We start from the raw sequence: 13,051 nt of genomic DNA, 5'->3' as shown, positions 1-13,051 counted from the left end.
CTGGGAAAGGGGACAGAGATGGGAGAACAGATCCAAGGTGAGAGGGGCAGTTGAGAGAGGTGACCTACATGGGGAAGGAAGAAGAAAGGAAAGGAGGGAAGAGTGGATGTCGTGGAGGCAAGGATGAAAAGATGGGAAGTACCAGGAAGGGGAGATACAGGAGATGTCTAGGAGCCAAAGGGGTACCGCACCAGTCACTGGTGTGTAGCCTGAAGACCTCAGCTTCTCCAGGCTGTTTCATCTATGACATGGGGTAATAATCATTCCTAATGTAGAGAGTTATTTTAATAAATAAAATAATGTGTTCTAAGCACTAGATTGAGATCCAGGCATACAGAAAGTGTTTTTATTATATTTTATTTTGATCTCTGAACTTTTTATTGGCCTCCTGCTCAAGAGTTGCCCCACTTCTGCTGCCTTAACACCTCAGAACTGGGCTGTCGTTGACCTTAGACACCACTTTGCCGTCCACAATCCTGCAGGGGGGTGGTCTTTTGAATGGACTGGCTGTTATCCAGGGCATCACCAAGATTGAAGTCCTCCCCTTCTTCCAGCAGGCCACAGTAGGTGGTGATCTCAGCCTCCATTTTGACCTTGATGTTCAGCAGGGCCTGGTACTCTTGAGCCTGGCGCTGCCCTTCTACCCAGGCCTGGCTCCAGGTGCAGCAGGAGCCCGTTGAGCTGTTCCATCTGCATGGCATAGTGCGGCTCCACCTCCCTCAGCTGTTCTCCAAACTGGCCTTTCTCACCAAGTCCAGGTTGATCTGTAAGGACTGGACTGTACGTCTCAGCTCTGTGAGTGTCATCTCAGCAGCTCCCATCTTAGTGGTCTGAGAGGTGACCACTGTGGTACTCTCCCCAGTCTGCTGAGACAAGTACTTGTCTAGATCCTATCAGTTCTCCCCAGCGAGTCAGTCATCATATTTGGCCCAGATGTCTGCCATGATATTGCTGAGGTCCTGAGATGTGGGGGCATCCAACTCCACTATCAACCCAGAGTTGGCAATCTGGTTTTGTAGACCCTTTACTTCCTTCTCATCGTTCTTCATAAAGAGCAGCTCCTCCTTGAGATCCTATACAAAGTGTATTTTATTTTATTTTTTAAGACTTTTTATTTATTTTTAGAGAGAGGGGGAGGGAGGAAGAAAGAGAGAGAGAGAGAAACATGTATGAGAGAAACATCGATCAGTTGCCTCTCACCCCCCCGCCAACTGGGGACTTGGCCCACGACCCAGGTGTGTGCCCTGACTGAGAATTGAACCTGTGATCTTCCAGTTTGCAGGCCAACGTTCAGTCCACTGAGCCACACCAGCCACAGCCAGAGTGCATTTGAAAAACTTGGTAATACTCTTCTCCCTCCTTCTCATTGTCCTCCTTTGGATTTCTCTAAACCTCAACTGGGGTAACTCAAAGACATAGGCTTTGGATTTCCCACATCTTGTCTCCATCATACAGCCCACTCAGTAATTGGGGAATCCTGTGATAACAGCAGTGGCTACAGGTTTTCTTAAACTTCCCCAGCCTGTTACTTGACAGGTTCTGGTCATTCCTCTTCTGCCTGCCACATCTCCTTAACCTATTTTTGCCTCTCTCTTCCTGTGATGGAAACTCTAGGGGCAGGTATACTGAATGTGCAGACCCAGTCCACCTGAACTTAAATACCGGAGATTTCCCATTGGAGAAAACCCACCTCCACCCACCTCCACAGGCTATGATCGCACTGTGCCTGGACTATTTTAATAGCTCCCTGACCAATCTTCCTTTCTTCTTAGACTCTCTCCACCTGACTTCCTATGGTTTATCCCACACAGTATGTCAGGGTGAGCAAAACTTCACTCAAGAACCTGCAGGGACCCTGGCCAGGTGGTTCAGTTGGTTAGAGCATTGTCCCAATATGCCAAGTTTTCGGGTTCAATCCCCAGTTGGGGCACATACAGGAATCAACCAATGAGCCTGGGTAGGTGGAGCTACAGGTCGATGTTTCTCTCGCTCTTTCCCTTCCTCTCTCTCTAAAAATCAATCAATGAGAAAAGGCATACAACTGTAATTGAATAACAATAAAAAATTTTTTTAAATCAATGAATAAAATTTTTAAAATTAAAAGAAAACCTTCAGGAGCTTCCCATCGCCCACTAAATTAACTGCCAACACCTTACCCTGCATTTTTGCATCCTCTGTCTTGAATAGTAATTACTGTTGATTTGTTCTTTGGTCCCCACTAGGTAGTAAACTACTTCATAGGAAGACCCAACTCATCATTCAACACGTATTTATTGAGCACTTCTTTCGTGCTAAGTGCCATTCTAGATGTTGGGGGTACATCAGAGAATCAACCCCAAATCCCTGCCCCCAGGGAGCTTACATTCTACCTAGGGAGGCAGAGGAGACACAATATACTAGAATGAATAAGCAAATTATGTAGTATGTAGAAGATACTTGCTACATGAGTTTTAATTACTTTGGAATTCATTCACATATCAGCATATAAAAATAGTCGAGTAATTTTTTAAAATTGTGTTCAGTTCTGTTTGGATAGGGCAATGCACTGAGACTTTGGACTAAGCTATGTTTGGCGCTCCCAGGGTTAGAAGGGCATGGGTCCTGAACTCTAAGGATGAAGCAAGATGGAGCAGGTGCTAACCATCAGGCCTCTTCTAGAGCATCAGGAGGTAAGGGCTGGGTCCAGGACTCTAACCTCCAGCCGGGTGGTAGAAGGCCCAGACTTCAAGGCTGTCTCTGAGGAATCTGGGTCAGTTCTCAGCTTTGGCCACCAGGGGTCATTTTATCCCTGTAAATCACCATCTGGACAGGTGACATAAAGACACACAAAAGGCTTATACCAAACTTAAACACAGAAATACACACAGGAAAAACCCTGACACTGCCGTGTGTGTGCACACGCACAAGCATACAGCATTGAGAGAGACAGACACAGAAGTGCGTACAAGATACATTAATGGCAATAACTCTCTCACTGATGTCAGGGCCTCAAGATGTCATAGTGCCAACTCTGCAACTCCTCCCAGCTCCCAACTCCTGTAAGAGGGAAGAAAACAGGAACTCTCCCTCCCAGAAGCACACCTGTGCGCTTCCCCTCCCTCTCTTCTCCCCCCTGCCACTCCAGGAGTGTTACCTTTACCTTCCTCTCTCCTAAGCTCCAAGGGCCCCTCTTTTGCCCCTGTGACTTGTTTCTTGAGCCCATTTCTTCTACCTCTGTGACTTTCTAAATAAACTGTCTCTTATTTAAAAAATCAATAAATAAAAAAAGAGGGCCCTGACCCGTATGACTCAGTTGGTTGGGCGTCGTCCCCCAAAGCAAAAGGTTACCAGTTTGATTCCCGGCCAGGGCACCTTCCTGGGTTGCAGTTTTGGTCCCCCTTTGGGGCATGTACAAAGGCAACCAGGTGATGTTTCTCTCTCACATCAATGTTTTTCACCGTCTCTTTCTCCCTCCCTTCCCACCTCTCTAAAAGATTATTTATTTATTTTTAGAGAGGCAGGAATGGAGGTAGAAAGAAAGAGAGGGAAACGTCAATGTGTGGTTGCCTCTCGCATGCCCCCAACTGGGGACCTGGCCCGCAACCCAGGCGTGTGCCCTGACTGGGAGTGGAATTGGTGAGCAGCCCTTTGGTTCGCAGGCCTCCATTCAATCCACTGAGCCACACCAGCCAGGGCTAAATAAATAAAATCTTAAGGAAAAAAAAATAGAGGAAAGAAAGCAGTAGGTGGCTCATTAAACCAGTCTTCCATTTCCCTTGCCTCCAGCTTGCTAAGAACAGCCAGCCTACTCCTGTGCTCCCATGGCACTCTAAACTGCTCTGTGAACTCTTCTCTTCCGGCTGTGGCACAGTCCCTTTTCCCTCCCAGGAGAAGCTCCACCCCTCCTCTTGAGTGTTTGCTTAATTAGTTCCACCCCTACCTTAGGGCTGCTGCTCAGGGAAGCCCAAGGCAGTGTCCCTTTTTGTGTGCAGCTCCTACTGTCCCCCACCCACCCTCAAACCCCAAGCCTTAAGGACTACACTTAGCAATTGATTTGGTGAGCATTGCTCTCTCCCATAAAAGACAATGTATACAGAATGCCCTAGGAAGAAGTTACCCATGAGCTCTAATACTGTATTACTCTAATTTAGTATAGGTATGGTTCTCAAAGTGTGATCTGAGGACCAACTCTTTGAGGAGTCCACGAGGTCAAAACTACTTTCATAATGCAATGGTACGTCGGTACTCGTCAGTTTTTCCTTCCGAAACTCAGTGATAGTGCCGAAACTGACGAGTCTTGAGCAAGCGCTGAAGCATTTTTGTTTCTTGTCAAAATGCGATGGGTACAGAACTCTGCCCCTGTGGAGTTCTGAAGCTGATGAGGACAGCAGTGTGACTGCACCAGTCATTTGTTCTTTTCACTCTCGTTCCCTCACAAGTGTACAGGGGGGTTTTCCAAAGGCTTCATGAAATATGATGATATCATTGCGCTCACAGCTAATGAAATGTGTGCTTATGAATTTGTTTTAAAAGCTTCGTTTTAATTTCTAATATGGTGAGTATCTAATTTCTAATATGGTAAAGTATAAGCAATAGCTCTTTGGAATCCTCAGTTTTTAGGAGTGTAAAAGGATCTGAGACCAAAAAGTTTAAGAACTGCTACGTTAGCACAAACAATTGTTTCCTTATTGTAGATGAAGCAGGGGTGGGGGGAGGGGGGAGACTTAAGACCTAGATTGGAGGAGGTCTTGGACGGGGTTAAAGTTTAAGGATAAGACTCAGAAAGGGGAAAAAGGACCAAGATTTTGGAGGAAGAAAACCTCACAGTTTTGCCCTGCCCCAACCATCCCATGTTGGGGGTCAGGTCTAATTTGTTACAATCCTCTAAACAAAAAGGAAACCTGTTCTGTCCGTATCCAATACACTCTCATATTATGGCCTCAATGCCAGGCAGGGGAAGCAGAGGTGGAAATGAAATGTGGGTGGCATCTATGGCCATAAGACTGCTGTGGTCAGTCTAAATCCAGGACACCCATTTTCTGCTCCATCTACCAGCTCTCAGCAGTGTTTCAAGGCCCAGTGTTTCATTCAGTCGTCTGCCTCTGTATTGGCAGGCTCACAGCATCACTTCCTACGGACTGGAAAAGAGGTCTTTCCTACGCTCACCATCACCACCAATTTAAAGACATTTCCAACAGCACTCGTCCTTCCTTGTGCCCCTTGTTCCCACACTTTGCTCCTTCTGCATTTATGAGCTGAAGTTGCTATGCAGAAATCCAAGTGTCTGATTCACCTCCCTCATGTATGCACCCTGCAAGTATGCACACCGCGCAAGTCTTCCAAGTGTGAGAAGCGCGAGGGGATGGAGATGGATGTAACCGTGCTAGGGCCCTTTGTGCGTTCAGAGGACAGAATCCTCAGGACACTGGGTGAAGGGCGTCCCAGGATTGGAATGTGGGAGCAGTCCTTGGCTGGTGGCAGCAGACCTCGTGGCGTGGGTGGTCTCAGAAGGCCGTTGGGCAAGCGTCCCTCCAATCCCGTTGGTGGCCGAGGTGCTGGGCCGGAAAGGAGAGCCCAGGCCACGCAGGGTGTTGCGGAAACCCTCGGCACTGAAGTAATATACCAGCGGGTCCAGAACACAGTTGGCGCCAGCCAGCAGCACCATCACCATCAGCACCCCGCGCACCTTATCACGGGCCGCCTGGCTCACCACCACCAGGTTGCTCCTCAGCAGCCCATAGACCGCCAGCGTGGCGTTGTAGGGCATGAAGCACAGCAGGAAGATCACCAGGTTGGCCAGCAGGAGGTGCACTGTCTTCCGTCGCCGCAGGCTCTGCGTGGCGTCGGGCCTCGCCAAGGTCCAGAAGACCCTGCTGGATGAATAGACCACGGCCACCAGCGGCAGCAGGAAGCCCAGCGCCTCGGCCAGCAGCACGAGCGGTAGCAGTCCCCCCTTCCACAGCTCTTCGCTGAAGCTCTCAAAGCAGAGGCGGACACGGAGGCCTTGGGAGCTGCAGGGCGAAGGCTTGTGCACGAGCACAGTGGGCACTGCGAACACCAGGATGAGCACCCACACTCCCAGACAGAGCAGCCGCGCCACGCGGGGCCGCCGTAGGTGGCGCAGCCGCAGCGGGTGCACGACGGCAGCGTAGCGGTCAATGTTGATGAGAGTCAGGAAGATACAGCTGCCGTACATATTCATCTGGAAGATAGCGCCTGCCGTCTGGCACAAGAGGTCCGGGAAGGGCCAGTGGTGCAGCGCATAGTAGGAGAGGCGCACGGGCAACGATAGGGTGAAGAGCAGGTCACTGGCCGCCAGGTTGCACATGTACACGCTCACCACTGAGTGCACACGCAGAGCACGCAAGAAGACCCAGAGGGCCAGTGCGTTGAGCGGGAGCCCTGTGGCCAGCACTAGGCTATAGACCACCATGTGCAGGCGGTGGGTGTTCCGGTAGTCAGGGCACGCGAGCTCAGAGCTGTTGGTAGAAGTATTGGCGAAGGAGTTGGCCAACATCATGCCAAAGTGTGCCAAGGAGCTAGGCCCGGGGCATCATCAGGGTCCCGGCATCACATTTATCTCCAGAACAGGGGCCCTGGAGGCTGCACAGAGACAGTCCCAAAGCGAGCAGAGGCAGGGCATGAGAGTGTGGGCTATGGCTGCAGGGCAGATGGCTGCCAAGGGGGTGGATGCCTTTGGTCAGAGCTTCATCATCTGCAGACCTGGAATAGGAAGGCAAGCCCGAAGTCAAAATTATGCAAGGGCAGGGCCTAAGACACCTATGCTTATCTAGCTAAACCTGCTGGCCTCTTGAGTCTTTTCTCAGTCTCAGGTCTTTACCCCACCTTTCATTTGGCCAGAGTAGCTTTCTATAGCAAGGCTGTAGAACACAGTGCCAGACTGCTTGGGTTTAAATCCTGGCTTTGCTGATTTGCCTAGCTTTTGTCCACAGAATAGTGACTTAATCGCTTTGAACTTCATTTTCCTTACCTGAGGGGGGGGGGGCAGGGGAGAAGAAGGGGGCTCCTTCATGAGGTTTTTAGGTTAAATGACATGATATATGGAAAGTGTTTGGGCTTTCACAGGTATGTTCACAGCAATGAACAAAACAAAGGTCTTGCCCCCACGTACTTTCATTCCACTGGAGGGTGACGGGTAATAAAAGTACAAGTAAGAAGATGTTACATCAGGTGGTGACAAGTGCTATACAGCACCTCCCCTGGAACAGGCACTCTGTTGACTCCCCATTACCTAACAATGAAGTTCAAGCTCCAAGTACACAGTACAACATCCCAGCCTCACCCATCACATCCACTGTTGCTCCTTTGTGAGCTGGGTTTGTGCTCAAAGTGCCCTGAGTTCACCTTGCTTGTTTGACCTCTAAGTTTCCACAGCTGTAAGGTGGGGATGGTGATATAACAGGGCTCACAGGCTGGGCAAACAAGCAGCAGAGTTCTACCCGGGCAAACAACCTGTGGGTTGAGCTTTTCCAACTAGAGAACTTCCCAGATGGGGTTCTGTGATAGAGGGGAGATGGTGGTTTGGTAGTGAAGGTTCCAAGGGGACCCTAAGCCAAGAGAGCAAGGCTGTGAGGTGAGAAAGTACCAGGGGTGCTGATGAGGCTTCTGGAGAGAGCAGAGTGCAGCTGCTGCAGTCCTCAGGCAGCAGGTGGCAGACAGAGGGTATGGCTAAGAGGTAGAGGAGACAGACAACAGGACACGGTTTCTTAATGCCACCAGGCTACAGGAGCTACCCAGATGCTATCTATTCTCTGTGTGTGGTGAAATAGACCTAACTTAATATTTACCATGGTACCCATCTTGAAATGTACTGTGGCATTAAGTACATTCACAATGTTGTGTAGCTGCCACCACTATTTCCAGAATTTTTTCACCATCCCAAACAACTTTATACCCATGAAACAATAACTGCATTCTACCACCACCCCCGCCCGCCAGCCATGGGTAACCTCTGTTCTACTTTCTGTCTCTATGAATTCACCCATTCCAGATGCCTCATATGGGTGGAGTCATATAATAATATCTGTCCCTTTGTATCTGGCTTATTTCCCTTAGCATAAAGTTTTCAAAGTCCATCCGTGGTGTAGCACGTATCAAACGGCAGTCATTTTTTACGGCTGAACAACATGTATTCGTATATCACATTTAGTTTACCCATTCTTCTGTCATTGGTTGCTTGGGTTTTTCTACCTCTTGGCCATTGTGACACCCATGCCACCTCAGGGAGCAAAGTTGTCCGGAGACCCCAAGCAATTATCCTAAGACACTGGACTTCTTCCATTCAAAAGAAACTGCTTGAATTCTTACATGGAACCAAGTTGTAAACCTGGCCGTAACAAATTTTCTTGTGGGTTTTCTGTTCATTTGTCCTCCTTCCAACCATGACTATCAGCAGTTTAAGACTTGTAAGAGGTAGAACAGTTAAAGGGAATAAAGAAACACTTACTCTGCAAAATACCAAATTCAGCAGTGAAAGTAACACTAAATGGGGTTTAAACATGCTGAAAAGCAAATAAAACCAGGCTCTTTTCCTGACACATGCCCCACTTCCCATGCTCCTTTGCTCCAATTACATCAAAATAATAATTTTGCACATACCTTATGTTCTCAGGACTCTGCCTTTGCACCTGCTGTTTCCTCAATTTGGAATGAACTTCTTCTCATTCTCCAGCTGGCAAACTCAGTCACCTCTTAGGACTACGTGAAGCCTTTCCTGACTCCCTCATTCCCTACAAGGCAGATGTGGTCCCCTCACTGGCGCTCCCACTCGGTGTGCAGGTTTATCATAGCCATTCCCACCTGTATTGTAATTAGCTGTTCTTCGTGTGCACCTCCCACTAGACTGTGGGAGAGGCTGTGGACTGTGACTTATTCATCTTTGTATCACCAGCATCTACGTCAATGGCAATAAATGTTGAGTGAAATAGCTGTTATTTACTGATCGTTCACCATATCCTGGGGTATTTGATATGCATAATCTTTAATCCTCCCAACAGCCCTTTGAAGTCAGTGTTTATGCTCATTTTTACAGGAAAGGAAACTATTCAAGAGCTCGGTCAGTGAGGAGTGAAGTCAGGATTCAAACCCAGGACCTCCTGGCTCCAATGTCCAAGCTGTCTGGTGCTACTTCCAATAAGAGCGGGTGGCTGGAGACGAGGATGGACACTGCACAGAGCCCCTGCTCTTTTACAGGTACCTGTATGAAACCTGTGCTAGTAGATAAATCATTTTACTTCCTCATTTGTCTAATTGAAACACATACTTATTAATAATTCACTTCTTCCTCCCACTTCAAACACTGGTAATGTGGGCTCGTCTCTCTTTCACACACACAAATATGTCCCTCCTCACAAGTTCCACTTAAGCACTTAGCTTGCTGCTTCACACTCCTCAGGTTGTTTTATGTCTATTTGTTCCATTTCCCCAACTAGATGGTAGGATCCTAGGGTGGGGGCCACATCTTCCACTGCTTTTCTTCCCAAGCTCATGCACACTTCAGTCTCTTTACTTAGCAGGCATTGTGGCATTCATTGGCTGCTGGGCCCATGTTTACCCGGTGTGCCCCTCCCCCCATGCTTGCCCAGTGTGTAATTCTGTTCTAACATCTCGTATCAATCCAGTCAGCTAACCACGTTTTGTTCTGTTTTTTTTTTTTTTTTTTTTTTTTACAACTAACCACTTCTTCTTTTCTTTTCTTTTTTTTTATTTCAATGCATTCACTGGTTGCTTCTTATATATACCCTGACTGGAGATCAACCCTACAACCTTGGCATATCAGGACAGGGTGCTTTTCAATATTTTGTAGAACAGGTAACTCTTGACCTATTTATTTTATGCCTCAAAGATTAAAATATGTATTAGTTACATATTGCTGCATAAATTTCATTAACAGTTCACACTATAATTACAGTAACACTTTATCATTCTTAACCATTACTTGGAAAATCAATACATGTTACAACTAGGGGGCACATACTATAGACATTGAATGAGTGAATGAACAATTATTTTCCAAGCATTTCAAGTCTTTCAGTTGACAAAGTTACAATGTTAAACAGACCAAAATGTATTACATGAGCTGTTACTTGAAGGTAAAGTTAGGAATCTTTTCATAAAGCAGATGGCAGCGCTCTCATTCCAACAGAAAGTCCTTGGGTTTCTTTATAGTGGGGCCTATTTGTCAAAAAGTCATTCCCTTCTGACAGCCTTACACAGAGCAGCCCGAGCTGAGTGCTGAGAGCTGCCAGGCCCCTGCCCCGGTCCCCACCCCATCCGCTGTTCCCTGAGGCTCCCGTCAGTGGAGCTGAATAGGCAGAGTGCCAGGCCAGATGGCAAGATGGAAAAAGCTGCCAAAAAGGAGGCAAACAGGAAATGCAAGGAGGGTTCTAGGTGTTGGGAAGGGGCAGCCTGGCCTCTCCCCAACCCTGCCTTGAGGGAGAGGTCAGATTGTGGGGGAAATGTAGGAAGTAAAGAAACAGCAGCCCAGAAAAGAATGGACACTGGGGAGAAGGAGGAACAGGACATGGAAGCCTGCATAGGCTCAGTCACCTCGACACACTCAGAGGTGGTAACGTAAACATACCAACTCCACACACATGGCCATGCAAGGACACACAGAGGTAGAGGTGGGTACCCTATGAGATGTGCACACCAGACCCCTAATAACCTGTCAATCAGTGTTGCTGCACACCCTGTAACACACAAGTATGCATGGAGGCATGGACAACCGGTCCCGGGAGGAAGGGCAGACGCAGCCCTAAGGGCAAAGAAAGCATCAAGCACACAGAGGCACCAGGGGCTGTGCCTTGTCTGGCACAAGCCCCCGGAGGTCATCCCAGGCCGTCCAGGCCTGCTCTGCTTGCTCCAACCAAAATTCCTGCTCCAGTCCCCACCCTCTACCTGAGCCTGTCTCCTGCTGCCTTTTCCACATCACCCCCAGACACATCTTCTTCCACTCTAGGTATTCTGATCTCATCTCTCTCATTTATTTTTTTCTGGGAAAAGGCAGAAAGCAAAGGTGGCCTGCAGCTCAATAATTAGTTTCCCGAATGTGGGGATGACACCTCCTCACCTGCACATTTCCCTTCGCCCTTCGTGTAAGAGCTGGAAAAACAGGAAATAAAATCCCCATCAAGAGAACTCACTCAGACAGCTGTCCTGGCCCTGTGCTCTGAGAGGTCTGCATGCCTCTTACCTGGCTGAGGGGCCTGGCTGAGGCCTGCCTTGGAGAGTATCCTGCAGGCTTTTGACCTTGTTGGTCTTGCCCTAAACCCTGGCAGCACTGTGTGCGTGTGTACCACTGGCTTCTGCCCTCACCCGTTTGCTGTCTCCTTCCCCATGGGCCTGGGCACATAAGGCTTCCATTTTGAAGCGTACACTGGGGGGCAGTAAGGTGGGGAGAGCTGACGGCATCAGACACAGACAGAGTTGGACTCCAGTGTCTCTGAGTGGCCAAGAAGTGAGGCTTGGAGGTATAAGTTTCTGTTCCCCCCTCAATCCTTGCCTCCATCTCCCCTTAGGGCTACAATTTCATCTGGAGGTACAATCAGGTAGGAGATCCCTTTCTTTCAGGGAAGCCCCCATCAACATAGGTGATAGGGAGCCTCCCTCATTGGTGTGATGAAAAGGTATCACAAGGCCTTGCCCATCCTCAAACATCCCCCCCTGTGCTCAATATCTGAAATGTCATCCCCCTCTTGTCGCCCAGGAGCCACATTCTACTAGAGCTATGGGGACATTAGAAATCACCTTGTCTAATCCTCTTATAGAGATGAACGCATTAGGTTAGGTCAGTGTTTCTCAAAGACCACATTAAAGCACGCCTTGGTTAGCCTGGAAGAACCACCATAAGCACGCATTTGTGCCAGTGAGGCCGTTCATGGTGTTTCATTGGGTAAGTTCACTGTCATCTAGCAGAGGGCCTGGCCCTGGAAGGTGAGTGGCCATGAGGGGTTAAGCATTAACTGAGAGTAAGAAAAGGTTGGAAATCATCCCTAGGAGACCCTCCTCAGTGGCCTTGGGAAGCCCAGGGCTCAGCATGACAGTGGGGCCTAAAGAATGAAGGGGAGCACACAGCCTCCCGAGGTGCCCCCGTGTGGGAGGGCTTTAAGCTTCAGAGGGGCATTCCCGGGTGCGACCTCTGTCTGGTAAAGTCCTTCTGCCTGAGGCAGCCCCTTTTAGTTTTTACACTACTCACAAAAATTTCCCAGGGGTCCATGGCCCACCCTCACCTCCATCCCCCCCCATGTCCCTCATTTGTAAAAGAGAGGTGCTGCCCCTTGTGCCCCCATACCTGTGTCCCTGTTGAGCTCTGCCGCTGCCCCGAGCTGGCTTCCGCTGCCTGTTCTGGGCTTGGCTGGAAGGACCTGCTCCTGGGGCGGGTGGGGACACACCCACCTGGGCAGATCTCAGCAGATTCCAGCTCCTTGCACTCACCCAACCCCACAAGCACAAGGAGAGAAGAGGAAGCAGTTGCCCTCAGCAGTCTTCATAGACTGGCCAGAGAAGAAACCCCAGAGGATAATGGCACTTAATCCAGCCCCAACTCTGGCCCCACTAATGATTCCCCCCACCCATCGCTCACACACTCCCCACAGTTTCCGGGAACCTTAACAGGCACACCCGCCCACTAAAGTGATGACTAACCCACCAGTCTCTCCATTTTCTCACCAGTTCCCCCTGGGTTTCTCTCTTTTAGATCCCTCAGGTGATTTTGCTCTTGCCACTCCTAGCTTTACACCTCACCCTGCCTAGCGCCCCGCTGCATGCTGGGGCTGCTGCCAGGCCCACTCTCACCGCAGAGTGTGCACAGCCTCCCCATCACAGCAGTTACCTCCTTGCTTCTGTCTCTTCCCTAGGCTGTGAGCTGGGGGTTGGGGACACTGGGCTCACAGAGAGCTCAGATGACAGCCCTGCTTTCCTGTACCCTTGGACCAAGCCCCTCATCTTCTGTATCAGTAGGGGTGGGCTTGTGGTCCTTGCTCAATACACAAAAGCAAGTTCAAGTTTTTGAGTGGTAACTAAAAAAAGATAGTGTAGTTAAAGGAGTTTG

The 13,051-nt window shown here is 49.1% G+C and overlaps 1 protein-coding gene across 4 annotated transcripts; it reads right to left on the bottom strand.

Moving 5' to 3' along the window:
- Positions 1-348: 348 nt before the first annotated feature.
- Positions 349-12,570, bottom strand: LPAR5 (lysophosphatidic acid receptor 5). Of its 4 annotated transcripts, none has more exons than XR_006653870.3 (4): positions 12,293-12,570; positions 8,599-8,893; positions 4,218-6,702; positions 349-1,107 (listed from the first exon to the last, which is right to left on the bottom strand). XR_006653870.3 is itself a non-coding variant. In XM_045187136.3 (4 exons), exon 4 carries the CDS (start codon positions 6,497-6,499, stop codon positions 5,381-5,383), a length of 1,119 nt encoding a protein of 372 aa, XP_045043071.2. In that variant the 5' UTR covers positions 6,500-6,702; positions 7,586-7,668; positions 8,599-8,893; positions 12,293-12,570; the 3' UTR covers positions 349-5,380. The 4 variants fall into 4 exon arrangements, 3 of the variants coding, with proteins under 3 accessions (XP_045043071.2, XP_045043069.2, XP_045043072.2); XM_045187136.3 differs by adding an exon at positions 7,586-7,668 and having other exon boundaries at positions 349-6,702; XM_045187134.3 differs by having other exon boundaries at positions 349-6,702.
- Between the last annotated feature and the right edge of the window lie 481 nt (positions 12,571-13,051).

This window comes from Desmodus rotundus, chromosome 3 (genome assembly GCF_022682495.2).
Source record: "Desmodus rotundus isolate HL8 chromosome 3, HLdesRot8A.1, whole genome shotgun sequence".
Lineage (NCBI taxonomy): Eukaryota > Metazoa > Chordata > Mammalia > Chiroptera > Phyllostomidae > Desmodus > Desmodus rotundus.
Note: the sequence above shows the minus strand (reverse complement) of the source record. Positions and strands in the feature narration are given on the sequence as shown.

Bases quoted from the DNA above. Each gene is read 5' to 3' on its own strand.
- LPAR5 (XM_045187136.3), bottom strand. From the start codon at position 6,499: ATGATGTTGGCCAACTCCTTCGCCAATACTTCTACCAACAGCTCTGAG.